The sequence below is a fragment of the Schistocerca americana genome, chromosome 2, assembly GCF_021461395.2.
Source record: "Schistocerca americana isolate TAMUIC-IGC-003095 chromosome 2, iqSchAmer2.1, whole genome shotgun sequence".
NCBI lineage: Eukaryota > Metazoa > Arthropoda > Insecta > Orthoptera > Acrididae > Schistocerca > Schistocerca americana.
This window is the reverse complement of record NC_060120.1, coordinates 513,100,318-513,118,656: the sequence shown is the minus strand read 5'-3', so window position 1 is coordinate 513,118,656 and position 18,339 is coordinate 513,100,318. Positions and strand designations below refer to the sequence as shown.

General features: G+C 41.4%; 1 protein-coding gene across 1 annotated transcript; it reads left to right on the top strand.

Annotated features, from left to right (window-relative positions):
* Window positions 1–1,469: 1,469 nt before the first annotated feature.
* LOC124594137 lies at window positions 1,470–4,605 on the top strand. The gene is made up of 3 exons (XM_047132494.1): window positions 1,470–1,493; window positions 4,110–4,340; window positions 4,438–4,605. Exons 1-3 carry the CDS (start codon window positions 1,470–1,472, stop codon window positions 4,603–4,605), a joined length of 423 nt encoding a protein of 140 aa, XP_046988450.1.
* Window positions 4,606–18,339: the final 13,734 nt, after the last annotated feature.

Genomic DNA, 18,339 nt, shown 5'->3' with positions numbered 1-18,339 from the left:
TAAAAATAAAATAAAAAATCATAGGTAATTCCATCCTGTCACTAAAGCAGGATACACCACCAGAACACTAAAACATTTACACCTCACCAGTAAACAGTGCCTAACCTCTTCTTCCCCACCCAGAGATATACCAGAAGGTTCAGTATTAAGTGCATTTTGTGTGATTAGAGGTTTTGACCAATGTCTGACCCACTATGCATTGCCAGTTGCTAGCTGTTTAATAATTGTTACCCAGTAACTTGTATTTTTCTCCCCTTAAGATTTTGTGTTACGTTTAAGCATTGCACAATCATTTTTCTGCACAGCAAAGCCCTTGTTATACCCTATATATTAGATCATTCGTGTATTTTTTAAATTTATGTCATTTGTTTTGTACAATATGTACTTGTTTTTCTTTATTATTATTTTTTATTTTTTTATGACCCCAGTATGTAAAGGCCCACCACAGCCCTGGATTCTAGATATGTTGCACTGTAGCAACACTCCCATTATGTAAGATTCCCCTTCAGTTGTAATACACGATTTTGTGAGTTAGTGATTCTGTGCCATTTTCATGCCCAGAGCTGGACTGGTATGTTTAGAAGAAAGGAAGCACCCGAGTTACCTAAGATACTCATAGAGAAGAGTTGAATGCACCCTTGAAGTTGAGAAGAAGTTTACTACCCTCTCGCTGCAGAGCGGTAAGCAAAACAGATTTTGTGATAGGATAAAACCAAAGAAGTTTCACCCAAGTAAGTGTAGAATTGTAGTTTGCACCCCATGTGCGATTTGCACATTTAATAGTTCACACAGATGAACAAAAGTTTCGTTATTGTTCACCCTATTTTTTACAAAGTAATTTAGTGGTGAAGTGAAGATGTTATGAGCAAGGATGGAAATCAGCACTGCTACCATTTGGATACAGTGCTCCACTGTGTGTTTAGGAAGTGAGAGACACCCACTTGTTTATTCAAAAAAATACACCCATGGCATCATAAGGTTGAAGCACCCACTGAGATAAGCACTAGATTGTTGATGATTAGCACCCATGACGTGATGTCATCACCCAAGCACAGTTATGTGTTATCTTGTGGGAAATATAGTTAGCAAGAGACTTCCACCCTAATGAATAAAAGTTTTTATTGCACAATGTTGCAGTAGTGCATGCCCCCCATTTTTCGTAGCTCATCCTGTTACTTCATGGATTTTGGGAATTTTCTACTAGTTAACCCCACGAGATGTAATCGCCCCTATGGAGACAGAACACAGTTCCTGCCTCACCCATGCGTTGCTCTGGGTTACTACCCTTGCTCTGAGTCTCTCGTCTATTCATTCCAATCTCAACCACTACTTAGTACCTCCCTCCACCAGATCCATGTGCCTTACACAGTGCGGCTAGTGGCCACAGAATGCCCAGCTGATTGGGTTATTCTTCCAATTTTCGCTTTCATAAATTGACCACTTGGTCTATCTCTTCCATCTACGCATCAATGACACATCACAACAAGGCTCACGTTTGTCTGCACCCAGGTCAGTAGCCAATGCTACTCAGACATACTACCCCCCCCCCCCCCCCCCCCAGAGGGAGGGAAAGAAAAAACCCCATGTGACTAGTGGATATATCACTGCTGAATCAATCTTATTCTGAAACCCATTATCTGAACTTGTTCCTGATTATACCTAATTCCTTATTCTTTAATGTGAGCACCCTTCCAGTTCATTGCGAGTGGGCCGCTTGGCATAGATGGCCAATATGTTGAGCTACCCTGGCGTTGCGATCGCGGACAGCTTTTCACGAATATACCGAGAAAAAAAACCTGCGTTAACTGCAACATAGCTTTCTCATTGGTCAAATCCCTTTTCCTTCTAAGCCACAACATCCATTACTAAAGCTTTCGATTCAGCAGATCACTTATGAAATGACTACATACTGGGAATTCCGCCTATGCATCGATTTCAGGCATGGATTAATGCTCCCCACATTTTTGTACTCATGCTGATGAGGATGATGAGTAAGCCTTTTTTCAGCTTGACCACACCTCCCTTCTTCCCCCACTATGCTGTTGCTACTAACTTATACCCCTGTAGTTCTTTGGAATCGCCAGTTTAGGTTTCCCAGTGACATAGTGCCCACGTGATTGTTAACCATCGACTTTTCACCTGCCACTACAACCTCAGGTAATTATTTACTACTTTTTTGTTAACTGTAATACTTCCTTTTCATAACCTAACTACCAGCTGGAGCTAACAAGATTAAATTGTGCTTATAAGTACTTATGCCTGACCACCTGCTCTCTGTACTACCACCTGATGCTATGACAACCACTATTAGTATTTTATACATCACAACCCACTCAGTAACAGCCACTATTATGTGTTACGAGTACCTTCGGGCAACCCAGCCCTGTCGTGTGCTACTCAATGGTAGCAGGTTATTATTTAATAACTCTCACTGCACAAGGCACAGCCTTTAGTTTATGATAGGATGACTGCAATATTGCTACCCCTACTGAGGAAGTGTTTGCATACTTATCTTACGCCCATAAAGTGTGTCTCCCACCTCTCATGTGGTACTTACCAGAACAACCAAAGGTATTACTGTCACCTGACAGTTGGCCATATCTCCCCAATCACTCACATTCCCAGCTGGTCCAATCTTTAACTGACCTGGTAAACAAAGAATCAGGGCAGATCACACTAGACCATGCCACCGTGCATATCATGGATTGGCACTACCACCAGTAGCTCAGTCATATAGTTACTCCCAGTTCTGTATGTACCACTTTAATAATTACCCATATTGGTTTATCGCTAAGGGTAGCTTTTAGAAAAGGCCTTTTTGCATTACCACCAGTATCTCAGTCATATAGTTATTCCCAGTTCTGTATGTACCACTTTAATAATTACCCATATTGGTTTATCACTATGGGTAGCTTTTAGAAAAGGACTTTTTGCATGACTTTGGTTGCCCCTTCCTGCTGTCCCTGAACAGCAACCTCCTGGGGAACGTAACACTTTAGTTTTGTAACGGGAGCAGGAATGTAGTAGTCCAGCAGAAAATAGCCATGGTCTGAGTACCATGTGGGTAGAAAAGGAAAAATAAATAAAATACCTCCAAAAGAAAAGGCATAGCCCTCCTTTAGGTGTAAGCAACAAAGTCAATCACCATATGTGTGTGAAGTGATGCAAAAATGGCAACCCCCTTCCCCCTTGTGATCTGTGCATCGCCCCTTCTGGAACCCCCCACTTATACACTCCAGCGGAAGTTGCAGTGCAAAACAGTGCCCTGCTGCCTGCCATGGCCACTGACTTTCGTCGCTGCCAGTGCCAACAGCTGATCACTGCACCTTGTGCCGTCACTCCACTCGCAGTGCCCCACACCACTGCCACAACATCCACCACTGTCCAAATTTTGTCACGCAAGTTTTCATTATAAAAAAAAAATGTTGTCACTCTTTCAATACTTTTCCTAAGCAAAAATGCAAATAAAAAAAATAAAAAATATATTGTCAAAATTATGTAAGGCTGTCCTTTGTAGGAGCCCCATAGTAACTGTCAATTTGTCTCCCCATGTTTCACTCCTGTGGAGGGGAGAAGGGTGTATATTTGGGGCCATTACTGAATGGATTTAATATTATAAAAAATTGATTTTTTTTGTTTTTCACTTAATGTTCACCACTGCCTTCTGCCTGGCAGAAGTTTCAGAGTGTAAGTCACATTGCATGAAACTGGACAGAACCACTTTGAAACTCATGTGTTTAACCATCAGCAGCTAAACTCACATGTTGCTGACAAGGTAATGCTACCGAACTGTTTGTCTACAATTTGGCTGTCCAATAGGGAGGGTTAGAGTTGGTCATGTGGAGGTGGAGCCGCGGCCAGCCACCGGGAGCGGACATGCCATCCATTCTCTTCTGCTGGCAGCTTCCGACCTGACTAGATGCTCTCCTGTTCTGCTCTCTTGGGCAGCAGCTTCAGTGGCTTCTTTAGGCCTGCCTTTTTTACTGCATTAAATTACCATGCCATTATAAAATGTTTAACTTTTTCACCTCAATGGATGCCCACTGCTTTTCCTTTCTCGCCAAACCTGACATTTTAACAAGTCTGCAGTTTGACAACCACTGTTCCAGACACTTAAATATAATATTACAGAGAGAAATGAACTATTACACAAATTTAAAGATATAGCTTATACTACTAAACTTCATCTCACCTTGAGTTTTCACCAGATATTTGTGGAGCCCGATAGTAGAAAGTACCTTGCTTTTCCATATAGTGGCAGATCTTATCAGTACTGTGTTGTACCATTTGAACTAAACATTTCTTCATTCATCTTATCAATACTGTGTTTTATCATTTGGGTAAAATGTTTCTGTGGCTGATATATATGAAGTTAAGAATTTTTTCTGGGAAAGGAATTATTTGCTAGATTGATAATATATGTAGATGATATTTTAGTTACTGGAAAAAGTTGAAGAGCACTTGGAATTGTTGAGAGAAGTAAGGGAAGGAGGCATGTCATTTAAGTTGGAAAAGTGTAAATTCGCAGTGGAACAGTTGATTTGTCTTGGTAATGGCATTATAGTGGAAGTAATCTTGCCTGAAGTGATACAGTTTTGCCCATAGTTGCCCCAAAGTCAAAGGAGGAGTTCAAACCTCAGAGGGATGCATCACACACACACACACACACACACACACACACACACACACAATGAGGCAAATGTCTTAACTCTTTGAAATGTTTATAAAACTAGCACATGACACCCACATAATATGGAAAATGTCTAACTCACGGAAATATTCATACAATTAAAACAATGCCCAATATACATATACACACATATGTTTGAAACCAAAAGAATTCCATTGTAACCAAATTATTATCATAATGGAATATGGAAAGATGTTGGCACCACTTCAGAACACATACTTACCTGTCTATTAGAAAAATGAATAACACAGTGAGAACCAGATATGCTACTTGTAATTACTCTGACACATAGTACCTTATTCAAAGTTATATACAGTGATTTCAGGCAACTTACAAACTCAAAATGTTTGAAACAATTACAACCTATAATGTTAGTTATTTTTGGTATTTATGAGTTATTTTTCCAGTGTAATGATGGATGAGACCAGATTACTGTGTTATTTTGGTACAAATTTACTTCTTGTTTCTTCTAGAGTCTGGATTGCTAGCTCACTGATTAATGATGTATCACATGTATTATTACCACATTTGTTTTGTGTATGTGGGGACACAAGGTCTATGGACTTCCGTCCTCAAGAATATTGCTGCAAAAACAGTATCTCTGGACCTTGGGCAGTGCGTTCTGAGACATTATGTGTTTAAGTTGTATCTGTCCATATAATATGTATAAATAAATATTGTGTATGTGAATCAGTAACATTAACAGTTATTACACATCATGAACATCATTTTCGTTATCCAAATCCTACATTGGCCCTGAGGTTTTTGACAACTGCACTGCAACATTTTTGTGACACATTGCTCCACCTCCACCTGACGTGAGAATCCAACACCTTACCAACGTGGATCCTACAAACACTGACAGTCAGCCAGCTATAGTCTATGATAGCAAGTGTTTTGTGTGTTTATCTAATGACTTTTCACCGTTACAAGACGGAAATTGCAATACTTCAATGTTTAATACCCACACAACAATGCAACCATTGTCTCATCAGCACACATGTAAGGACAATGATAATGAACTTCCTTTGACAACAGTGTTGTTAATGAACACTGAAAATAGTGGTAGGAGTGCTTATGTGGACACTAACCTTGTCAGACTACATAATGAAGGGACAACAATGATCAGAATTATTGAAACATGGCACTATCCTGCCACCCCTGCCATCCTTGAGTTCAGTACTCCAATTGATATACATTCAGCTAGTACTAATGCTACTCACAAGTCTCCCTGTCAGTCTAGTGACTCTACCATTATTGAGATGTTAGGCACTGACAGGCTAATTATGGGCACCAACCACAGAGAATTAAGAAACACCGAACAATTAGCGACAACAAACAAACATGCAGGTCAGTGTATTTGCCAGTCTCAGGGACAGAAAGTGCTGTTTAACAGTGATTTTGAACAGAATGGCATATTTCTGCAAACTGCTTTTGCTGTCACACGTCACACAGGTGACATCACGGCAGCTGCTCCGTGTAACACAGTACATGTCAGGCGGGATGTCATGGCCCCACCCATCGCACCACTCCCCACACCCCAGCTCACATTGGGATACACTGATGCCTGCCACCTGCTGGAATGGATGCACAAAATTACCATGCCACAACAGACGCATCAACAGCACTATGACCACAAGATGGATACCAGAATCAAAACCTGACTGATACACCACATGCACTGACAATGAAGGGTATCAAGATCAAGCCAGACATCATCATCATGCCTACAGTTAACCACATACCACATGGGCAAATGATATTCCAAGAATTTATTCAGCTGACAGTGATTACACGAGACGCTGCTGATCCTATGGGCACATCGCATGGACCTCCCGTGTCGCGATATCCTCCGACCAACCGTGACTTCGCCTGACCTACCATGATGCGTGTCTCAAACGAAGGGTGTGACACCATTATCTTGAACTTACTTTCCTACATCACCTACGCCGCATGCTATGTTTTGTTACACCAACGCCACCACAGCAACTGCAACGGCCATTGTGCAACTAATGGAAGTGTGCACAGTGGACACATGGACAAACACCACCAGAAAACTGTGATATCCAACAGAACTATATTTCTCCACAGTCTGCATATGCCTCTATATGTCACATGGGCAATGGCACAGAGATATCAGCTGTGCCACAACACTAGTCACTCCACAGGCATGATGTTACAGCCCGGCTGGCAGTGCCGCATGCCGGACCACAGCTCCAACTGGATTATCGCACCACACCATGCTGACAGGCACAACAAACAGCAGCCATACCTCATCAGGCCACCACAGTCGGTCCGAGCAATGCTGTGCAACTATTGCATAGTGGCAACTCAGTGGGACCAGCACAGAAGGACCACTATGGGAACCAACCACAGTTTATCAAACTCCATCTGCCACCCATTCACACAGACTCACCAGAAGTGTGTTTTGCTTTATGTGAATGTATGATGAGGACAGCAGGGATTGAGGATGACCAGAGCAAGCTGTTAATACTTCTCAAGCATCTTGGTGAACAAGTGGATCTTATCAGCGATCTGCTGCTAAATACCCCAACTGCCCACAAGTATGAGATGGTGAAATCACTAATATTGCAACAATTATAATGCATGCCAGAGCAACAACTGCACCTCGCCATAAATGAGACAACACTGGGTGATGACACACCATTGGCATTATGGCACAAAATGCACTTGAATATTGATAACAACCTACTACCAGACCAGGCCCTATGGTCATTAAGGTTACTCAAGCTCCCAGAGCAAATACGACAGCACTTCTAGTACATGCAAACACACCATTGGAAACACGACTACAACTGGCCAATAGGATGTTGGTGCTCACACACCATCAGACACTGATCAGTACCATGACATCTATCTATGGCTGCCACACTAGCGATGGATACGGTGCACCTCCTCCTCCTCCCGCAACTAGACCCCAGCTGCCTTGCAGGTTGTGACTGCTGCATGGTGCATGGACCCAGCTCCTGCAGGAAACAAACAAATGAGGGAGATGGCCAACACCTGAGTTGCCACAACATAGCCCAGCCAAAACAAAGCAACAAGCAGCTACTCCTGGTTTCACACGCAGTTTGGTGCCAACACATGGCACTGCCAACAGCCATGCAGCTACCCAAACTACAATGGCAACTGGCAGACCGGCCTAGGTGCACCAACCCGCCTCTCTACAACAAGCTGCCTTTCTACTGGAGATACCAAAGCACATAACATGCCACACCCATGGGCAGATGGCACACAATTGCTTGTTTATAACTGCCGGCTACACCAGTATCTGCTGGACGATATGGGTGCAGACACAGCATGCTACCCCCACATTTCACCACAGGAGATTACAAGCCCTCAACCATAGAGCTCCGAGTGGCAAATGATTCAATAATATTAGTAATGGGGACAACCTCCACCACGCTCTGGCTAGACGGTCACACACCATGTCCATTGACTTTCTTTGTGGCCAAACTGGTGGAACCGGTGCTCAGAGCGGACTTCCTTCATCATTACTGCCTCATCCCAGATCTCAGCAGGGCTCTGTTATTACAAAGTGATGGATTACACCCTTTAAGGAGTGTCTACAGTGACAGTCTGCCATCCACCACAGACCATCCCCCTCCACTGCTAGCTACAGAGACCGCAGTGGATCTAGCATCACAATGTGCAACACATTACAACAAACTCCATAAAAAGGTTATGACCTATGAGAACATCTGTAAAGGTGACAACAAAACATGTACAGAGAATGAGCAGCTATGCAGCTGACATCACAAACTGGACAGCCAACTGCAATGAATTCGTCAGCAACTACAGACAGCCTGGCACACCTGAAAACCATAGGATAACTATACAACCACTACCACAGACACACAGTTTAGTACAGCACCTATCACACTTGGTGATGCAGCTCTCATGAGCAGGTTGAACAGTGACAGTGTTTATGCTCTTGTGAGCAGGTTGAATAGCAACAGCGTTTCTGCTCTCGCAAGTGGGTTACCCACAGACAAGGCTACCACCCCTGCAGACAATCAGACAACAGGATTCTGCCCCCTGGACCACCCCTACCAAACAAAACAGTTAGCATAGTTACGGACAGCACCATCCACAGGATTAATATGACTCCGGGACTGGCCGTACACCACTCTCCCCCACCATCTAACCCCTCACAAACTCAAGATGGCCAAGGCAGCCATTGAAGAACTTTTCCAGGATAGTATAATCAGACCTTCAGACAGCGCATGGGCATCACCTATTACTATGCGGCCAAAGAAAGACAGTACGTGGCACCTCTGTGGCGACTACTGGTACCTCAACCCCAGAATGATTATAAGTAGCTACCTAGTCCTGAATATCCAAGATTTTACACATGAGTTGGCAGGGGCAACCATCTTTAGCATACTGGACTGTAAAAGAGCGTACTCCCAAATACCTAGGGCCCTGGAGGACTTTCACAAAACGGCCCTTATCGTTCTATTTGGCTTATACAAATTCTTATTCATGCATTTTAGGTTGTTTTTCAATGTGCCACACTGTTAGTACTATTTAAAAGATTTAGTTATATTCTCAAAATCCAAGAGGAACATGACCGACACCTGCATGGAGTATACAACAAGTGTCACATCTTGGGGTAGAAATTATTACTGACAAATGCCAACTGCGACAGCCTTGCATCATGTTTGTCGGCCAGCTAGTCAACACTACAGGCATAAGGCCCACACAGGACAAAATTGAGCATATTACTAACTGGTCCACTCCCACAAATTACCAAGAACTCCATCAGTTTCTCGGTGTTGACAATTTCTACAGGTGACACCTACCCCATGCAACTGAAACTCTACTTCCCATCATAGAAGATATATGGGGGAAAAGTACATTGGGGAAGAGGAAGCTAAGGTGGACAGCAAAGATGCAAACTGCATCCGACAACATTATAGCTCAACTAGCCCATGTTGTCAGTCTCACTTTATTTTACTGGATGCTCATCTTATCATTACATCAGCTGTGAGCGTCTGAGTGACAGGCATAGTATTACAGTAGGAAGTGCCAGGGATGACACAACCTCTTCATTTTTTGTCAAGGAAACTGACAGACTCTCAAAGGAAGTGGTGAACTTATGACTGTGAACTACTGGCCATGTACAAAGAGGTGTGCTACTTCCATGACAATATTGAAGGGAGGCCACTTACTATCTGTACAGACCATTAACCATTAGCTGACATTAAGAATCTGTCTGCCAATGCCACACCATGCAGGTTTAGGCACTTGGACCACATCTCACAGTTCACAATACATGTTAGTCATATGTACGGAGCGGACAATATTGTTTCGGAATAAGTTGAGTAGCACAGTCACCATGGTATAGTGGTTATGATACTAGATTGTTGCATGGAGGGTCATGCATTCAAAACTCACCTACACTGTAAAACTTTAATTTCTATATTTGGTTCAAGTGCATTCTAGAAGTACTCACAAACATCAAGAATCATGGTACTGGAATGTTCTGTAACTGTATATATATCGTAAGTGTTCTGGCCAGAGGCAGTTTGCTCCACACTCATGCATGTGCAAATACTGAATAAACATTTGTTAAGTGAAGTTAGTGTTCATCATTCATCTAATTACACCTTCCTCAACATGACACTATTCTGGTGGACATGCTGGGTATTGGAACTTGTGATAGCACACATTATCGATAACACAGTGGCCCCCATCAGACCATGACAGAGCCGCTTTTTACGTGGTGAGAAACCTGAGTTCAAGCCATATCCAATAGATGGCAATCTATCAGAGACAGAAGAAGAAGAGGACATTACGATGACAGCAACTGTGTGCGACCACATGAGACATCCTTCCAGGTTCTCTGGTGATGATGGCCAAGATCCAAACAAGTGGCTGAAGGTATATGAGCGTATAGCCAAATTTAACAAATGGGATGACACCGTGTGTTTGGCTAATGTATTTTTCTTCTTGGAGGGCACTGCCAAGCTATGGTATGAGAACAATGAGGAGAAGTTCACAAGCTGGGAAGTATTCCAGGTGGAACTGCGCAAGTATTTTGGTGACACACAATGACAGAAGTGCAAGGTTGAAGATAAATTAAAGTGCAGGGCACAACGTCCAGGAGAAACTACAGCATCCTACATTCAAGACGTCTTGGAGCTTTGTACAATAGTGGATCCTAGAATGAAGGAGGAAGATAAGGTTGCACATCTCATGATGGGTAATCTTCTAAGTCACCTGAGGTGGACAATGTGTCCTTGTTATTTAGATGACGTTATAGTGTTCTCAGAGACATTTGATGAACACATAAAAAGACTGAGGGCCGTTCTTAAGTGTCTCCACCAAGACGGACTGAAACTTAATTCAAGAAAGTGTCTCTTTGGAGCAAAAGAAACCAAAAAACTTGGACATGTTGTGTCAAATGAAGGTATGCGGCCAGACCCAGAAAAGGTGAGATCTATAATGGAATTTCCTATTCCTAAAAGTATTAGAGGTGTGAGAAGCTTCCTCAGATTATATTCTTATTACCATCATTTTATCAAAGACTTTTGTATCAAAGCTAGGCAACTCCAAGAGTTGTAATTCTTCATGCTTTCCTGGTGATCTGTTGACGTCTTGGATATTCGGGAATCCAGCTGGATGTTCGTGTCGTTCTTGCCCGATATTTCAACAGCATGCCTCTCAGTCTTCTTCAGATTCTACCTGAGTCTCTGGTAGCACCTGAAGAAGACAGCGAGGCACGCTGTTGAAATATCATGTGAGAACAATGTGAACATCCGGCTGGATTCCCAAATATCCAAGATGTCAACTCCAAGAGTTGTTAAAAGCTAATGCTAAATTTATCTGGAATGGTGCTCAACAAGATTCTTTTGGTGTGATGCAAAAAGCTCTAATGACTGACCCTGCACTTGGTCTGTATGAGAGAGCACCTACAGAACTACACACAGATGCCAGTGGGTATGGGATCGGTGCTGTTCTGGTGCAAATTTTGGATGGAAAAGAGAAGGTTATAGCCTTTGCTTCTAGGGCACTTGCAAAAGTCAAGAGAAACTACTCAATTGCAGAAAGAGAATGTCTTGATGTGATCTGGGCCATGTGTAAATTTTGACAGTCTCTATGGAAAGTCATTCACAGTTGTTACAGACCATCATTCACTTTGTTGGTTGGTAGGTCTTACGGACCCAACAGGACAACTCACCAAGTGTTTTATTACCATTACCATTACCATAGTGTACAAAAGTGAAAAAAAAACCACCAAGATGCTGACTGTCTCTCAAGAAACCCTGTGCAAGACCATCAAGACTTTTAAGAAGATAGTGACTGTCTCGCTGCTCTCCAGGATCTATCTGCTGAGCAAAAGAAGGACGCAAGGACACCAAGATATCTCAAATTATGCTTGCCTTAAATCAGTCAGAGGATGTGAAAGGACAATTTAAGGTAGTTAACGGATTACTTTGCAAGGAAAACTTTGACCCGTTTGGAAAGAGATGGCTACCAGTGATTCCTAAACACATGCACTTATATTTTCTACAGAAATTCCATGGCACACCGGACATCAGACATTTAGGATTTATTAAGATATACAGTAGGATCTGCAAGAGATTTTTCTGGCCTGGTTTATTTAGGAGTGTCTGTCATTATGTGTTGCACTGTCAAGAGTGCCAGAGGAGAAAGGCAGTTCCACAAAACCACCTATCTGACTCATACTCATACCGATTCCACCAGCCAAAACGCCTGTTGGGATTGACCTCCTCAGACAATTTCCAACGTCTGATAATGGCAATAGATGGTGTTAATCACTGAAAATCATCTTTCAAATTTATTGTCATAAGGTTCATTTTTTATATTTATTAGCTTATTATAAGCAATATACCTACCAAATAGTATTAGTAACCTTCTGGAATCTAGATTCACTGCATTACTGGAGACATTTTGTTCAGTAGCCCAGATCAAGGTTGCTCAATTCTTAAATTTAAATTTTGCATGGTATACCACATGATAAGTACTTAATTTTGTAAGAATCCCAAGCTATGAAGCCTATTCTTATTATTCTACTAATATTATCTGTGGTATTGTATTGAACTGGGGACCTAGAAATGATGAAGAGGCTTCATCCCCAGTGGTACACAACTCCACAACAGGCTACAGCAGACCACTCACCCCACTGCCGCCCCACACCGAACCCAGGGTTATTGTGCGGTTTGGTCCCCAGTGGACATCCCACCCTCCTGCCTCCCCCCCCCCTCCCCCCCTGCCCCCCCTCTCCCCCAATCCTGGAACGTCACACACCAGACAAGTGCAACTCCAAATGTTTGTGTGGTAGAGTAATTATGTAATTATTGTGTATGCTTAGTTGGAGACAGTGTTTGCGGAGCAATCGCTGACATAGTGTAACTCAGGCGGAATAAGGGGAACCAGCCCACATTCACTGAGGCAGATGGAAAACCACCTTAAAAACCACCCACAGACTGGCCGGCACACCGGACCCTGACACTAATCTACCGGGCGGATTTGTTACGGGGACCATCATGCTTTCCCGCCCAGAAAGCAGTGCATTAGACTGCACAGCTAACCAGGCAGGCACATTGTCTGTTACCATATTTACTCGAATCTAAGCCACACTTTTTTTCCAGCTTTTGTAATCCAAAAAGCCGCCTGCGGCTTAGAATCAAGTGCAAAGTAAGTGGAAGTTCTGTAAAATGTTGGTAGGTGCTGCCACAACTAACTTCTGCCGTCGAATATATGTAGTGCTACAGAGGCATGCTTTGCAGGCAAAAAGATAAATACTGGCGCCAAAACCTCTGCGTCAGTAAATAAATTTAAAAAAAAAAATGGTGGAAGACGAGATTTTTTTCTCCGCCCCGAGTTTCGACCACTACATTTTCATACATTATCCAATGAAGTAAATACAAATTCCGTATTGTTCATCTTTGAATGTAGCAGCCTTTCAATGTACTATGAAAATCCGACTGGCAAGACTGTTTGGGATGTTTGTCAATAAGGCCAATTCTATGTTCTGAATTTTTTCCTACCTGTGACAAGAGATGGTTGCCAATAGGAACTTTTATGAATTATGAATCACATGCAGTATTCTCTTCACCATAAGAATAACATGAATATAAACATTTTGCCATGTATTCTTTCGTGTTTGTTGCTATCTCATTTAAATCCTGTCTGCCTAATAAACTACAAAACTGGAGTGAGACAACAGCAAACACGGAAGAATATACATATCATGTCGTGTTTATTTTCGTATCATTCTTACGCCGAATAGTGATACAGTCAGAATGAAGCATGTCAACTGACTAGATTTTTAAATCTAAGATGACTCTAATTTCTTTGCAGAATTTAATGTACTAAAGAGGCATATGCAAAGATTTTCAAACGGAGAAAAATTTTCGCTAAACTCTCCTTCACAACATCTTCTATCACACGCAGTCTATTATTTGGTTCTTGTTGATTATTATCAAAGAAAGCAGCAGTGTAAGTAACAACAAATGTCAGTCTCTTGTCATTGTTTTGCTAATGAGACGTTTCTTCTCTCTCTCTCTCTCTCTCTTCTTTTTTTTTTTTTTTTTTTTTTTTGAAGTGGCGGTAGCGCGCACTAAAGCAAGCCATGCTGCGAGCGGCGACAGGTCATAAACACTCATTATCAAAATGCGACAAACAATGCATGACACAGTACAATAATGCATTTTCAGCTTAGAGTGACATAAACACCTATAACAAAGAGAACGGCACTTATCAGATCAAAGAAAAATAAGCTGTCAATTCAAACCAGACGAAGCATGTGAAAAAGGAAGGGTACCCGTATAAATACAGATGGAGCCTGATGCATAGCAATGGCTACCTGGTAAAGCTTAACTGCTAAGCTTACGACTCGAAACAACTACTGTAGCTGCATCGTCATTCATTCGACCTAAATTGTGTCTCATATTACAATGGACTAACTTTGTTTCGAATTGGAGGCGCAGCTACTACTTTTCTCTCCCCTTGAATTTCGAGTCTCAAATTTCAGGTCCGGCTTAGATTCTGGAAAAATTTTTTTCCTTGGTTTCGAGTCTCATTTTTCAGGCACAGCTTAGATTCAAGTGCGGCTTAGATTCGAGTAAATACGGTACTTGTATACCTACTCTCTGTCAACTTTTTCTTTTTAATAGAACTTATATGACCACAGCTTCTTGCAGTCATCTATTAGTCACTCGGAATTGATAATTTATTTTACAGCTTCCTTTCTATAGTAGCATATTTCTTGGTATAGTCTCTGTAAGCAGTACTTTAATTGATTAGCTGTCATCCACATCACTATCCAAACTTATTACTTCATTATAGGGTACTTAAAGTATAGGCTCTCTTCCACAACCCCTTTAAATTCATATTTTCATAATATATAATCACAAATTTGACTATTTGGATGTACCACCAACACTACATTACATGAGTGCTATACCATTTATGTAGCTATAATTTATGTCACAAAAGCTTTTCCTCAGACCAACTGATAATTACTGCAAGTAGTTCAGGTTTTGTGCTCCACACTTTTAAATTCAACCATAGCCCAGTACTAACTTTATGTTACCCCCTGTCTGATTTAGTCTACCTAGGTATGTTCTCATTTCCCCTTTTTAGTATATTATACATCCACTTTTTCTTTCTTATGTGTTATACTTACACCATGTTGCCCCTTTGTCTAGTGTTCTAGTGAGTATTATTCTGTAAGACTGCTTGTGGTTATGCTATAGTTGGCTGGTCCCTGCTGACACTTCATCCTTTCACTATGAAGATCAGACCCTGAATGCAGGGAGTGGCTTAGGCAGCTGGGTTCATCTGTCGCAAGCATAAAGCAAAGGGTATGTGTGTATGTACGGGATCTCCTCCAACACCCCTTGACCAACTGCAACCCGATCTGGCTCAGAAACAGCAGGCCTCCCAGGTCTCAAGTCTCAGCACTGTGTGGTTTATAAAACCTAGCTATGACAGGAGTGGAGAAACAGGCAAAAAGAAGCTTTTTCCATCCCTTGGCATATAGCTCAGGAGATGTGTGGCATCGCAACTAGTGCGCATCACCCATTTGTCTATTAAAAGCTTTACTTCAGAATGTATGTGGGCTGCAATGTAAGCCGGTAGAGTATTATACGGTCAGTAACGGACGAGTTGTGTCCAACAGACTGACATCACGACCATCTGTTGCAGCTGCGCATGTGAAAGCAGTGGAGTAGCGCTGGCAGGCCACTTATATTATACGAAATTAAAAATATTATTAACTAATAAAGGAATAACCTGAGGAATGTCATATTTGATGTACATCCTTCTGTTGAGAAAACAAACAATATGTCAAAGTCTGAGATCAAAAATAGTTGTATTTTGGAACTTAGTAAAATTCCATAAAAAAACATAATTTTCCGACAGTCAAGAATTTAAATAAATACAGTGATGTAATAGTTCACCTTCAGTGACTATGCACAATGATCTGATAACACTTTCAGTGTTCATATATAAATTTGGAAAGTTTTTAGTTTCAGAAAACCTCTGTGACTTTTCTATAATAATAATTTCAAGAATTCTAAGTAAATATGTGTATTGTGTGTTATGGTGCATGCAAATGAGAATGCGTGCATGAGAGTATGTGGGACATTTGGCAGTATTAAAAATCATTCATGTAATTTACTACAGGAACTGGCAAGTGTTCCAACTCTGTAACGTGGGAATGAATCCACTAGTGGTTCCCCTACTAGTGAATGTCAGATGTACAAGTATGTATGCTTATGTATAAGACAGCCAGAACATTCGTGACTATATAATAAATTTCCAGATATAGAGTAAAGCTTATAGTTCATTTTGTTTGGTTTATTTAATTAGAGAATTTTGTGTTACTTAATTTTATGACGTCAATGAGCCTAGAGAAGTGGTTGGTGCTTGCTAGATTTTGGTGCAAGTGAGTTCTCATTGGTCGTAAGTGCTGACAGCCAATGAGAAGCGAGATGGTAGGCTGCCTAGCGAGGAGATATAGTTTTGAGTGTGGGAGAGTGAGAGGAGAATCGTGAGCTAGTTTTGATTGGAGGCGGTTATGCTGGATGTGACTTTCTGCATTATGTGTAAGATGAAATCTTGGAATGACTTCAGCATTATGGTCCAGTGTTAATGGTATCTGGTAGTGATGAGAAACTGTTTATGAAAACTTCAGAGTGTTGTGATAATTTGTTCCAATGAAAATCGTGAGTGAACTTTGAATTATATAACGTGGCAGTACTGAGTATAAAATTACTGAGTATTTTGTGGCGAGCATAAACTTTTACTAAAGACAACCACTGAATATCATGTGCAGAAGTAATTGGCCAATCATTGACTGTGTTATAAGTAATTGGTTTTGGAATTTGGGAAGGTAAAAGTTCTGGCTGTTTTAGGTATGGTGATAACTGTGAGCAGAAACTTTAGTAATTTTCGTAAATGTGGGCTGATGATCTTGTTTAATGGCAATAAAGATCTATTGAAAGTTTAAATTTGAACTTCATGTTTAAAGTACGAGTGACATCTCCTTTCTGAATCATTTCTTTAAAGTACATAGAAAATTTTCAGCAAATTTTACTTATAGCGGCCTCCGGCGTGCAGCTATGAGGTTACAGTTTCCTCAACACTGCTTTTCTGTGATCTCATAAGTAGCTGCAGTCAGGAGTTAACATGTGAAGATCTACTACTGCAAAGAGGTAGGTGAACAAAAATTATAAAAGAAATTGCATTGCATCAGCAACGTATAATCCGTCGCAATTGGAGCATCGCACGCACGCACGTTAAAAAAAAACCGTCGCAATTGGTGCATCAGCCGGGAAAGATAATGAAACATTTCATTAAAAGCAGTAGTGTGTGTGTAACCAGATGATGAAAAAGTGCTCACGAATAAATAGGAACTGGGGAAAGGACAAATATTAAGAGTGAACTATCGCCACGTGGACAGAAAGACAGTGATAGCCCATGAACTGTGAGTGTGTTTAATGTGCTTGGCGGATGAATTTTTCGGTTATATCGGGCTGACTGAAGTAGCTGAGCTGATAACGGTGACATCTGGCAGACTACGAGCTACAAGACGACGCAACGGTGGCAGCGGAAGCAGTTGGCACTGCTGACTGGAGTGGTGGCCCTTAAACCGGTACGGTGACCCAGTGCATGGTGATATCGGACCCACAGCCTCAGCTAGCTGTGTTGGAGACATCAGAAGGGCAAAGTTAAGTAGTGTGCTTTTTAAAACTTTGTGTCTGTTTGTTAAAAAAAAAAAAAAAAAAAAAAAAAAAAAAAAAAAAAAAAAAAAAAAAAAAAAAAAAAAAAAAAACTGCGTAAATTGGCTAAGTGTAAGCAAACAAATGTAGAGGACGAACTGAGGGTAGATAGGGGGAAAGAACAAGGGGAAGAGATTTTTGATCCCATGAAATTTAGCTTGGATGTCTCCCAACCCAATTTCAGTAGTAGTTTGACAGAGTCATTAAGTGTTAATTATGGATCAGAGGTGGAACAGAATGTATCAGGTCCCAGTGTTTCAGATCTACCTGCGGCAGTAGCTAATATTACTAGAGACATTGTATCAGTAAATGATGGGGCAAAAGATAGTGTGGCAGGTATGTTAATGAGTCTATTGGCAAAATTGAATG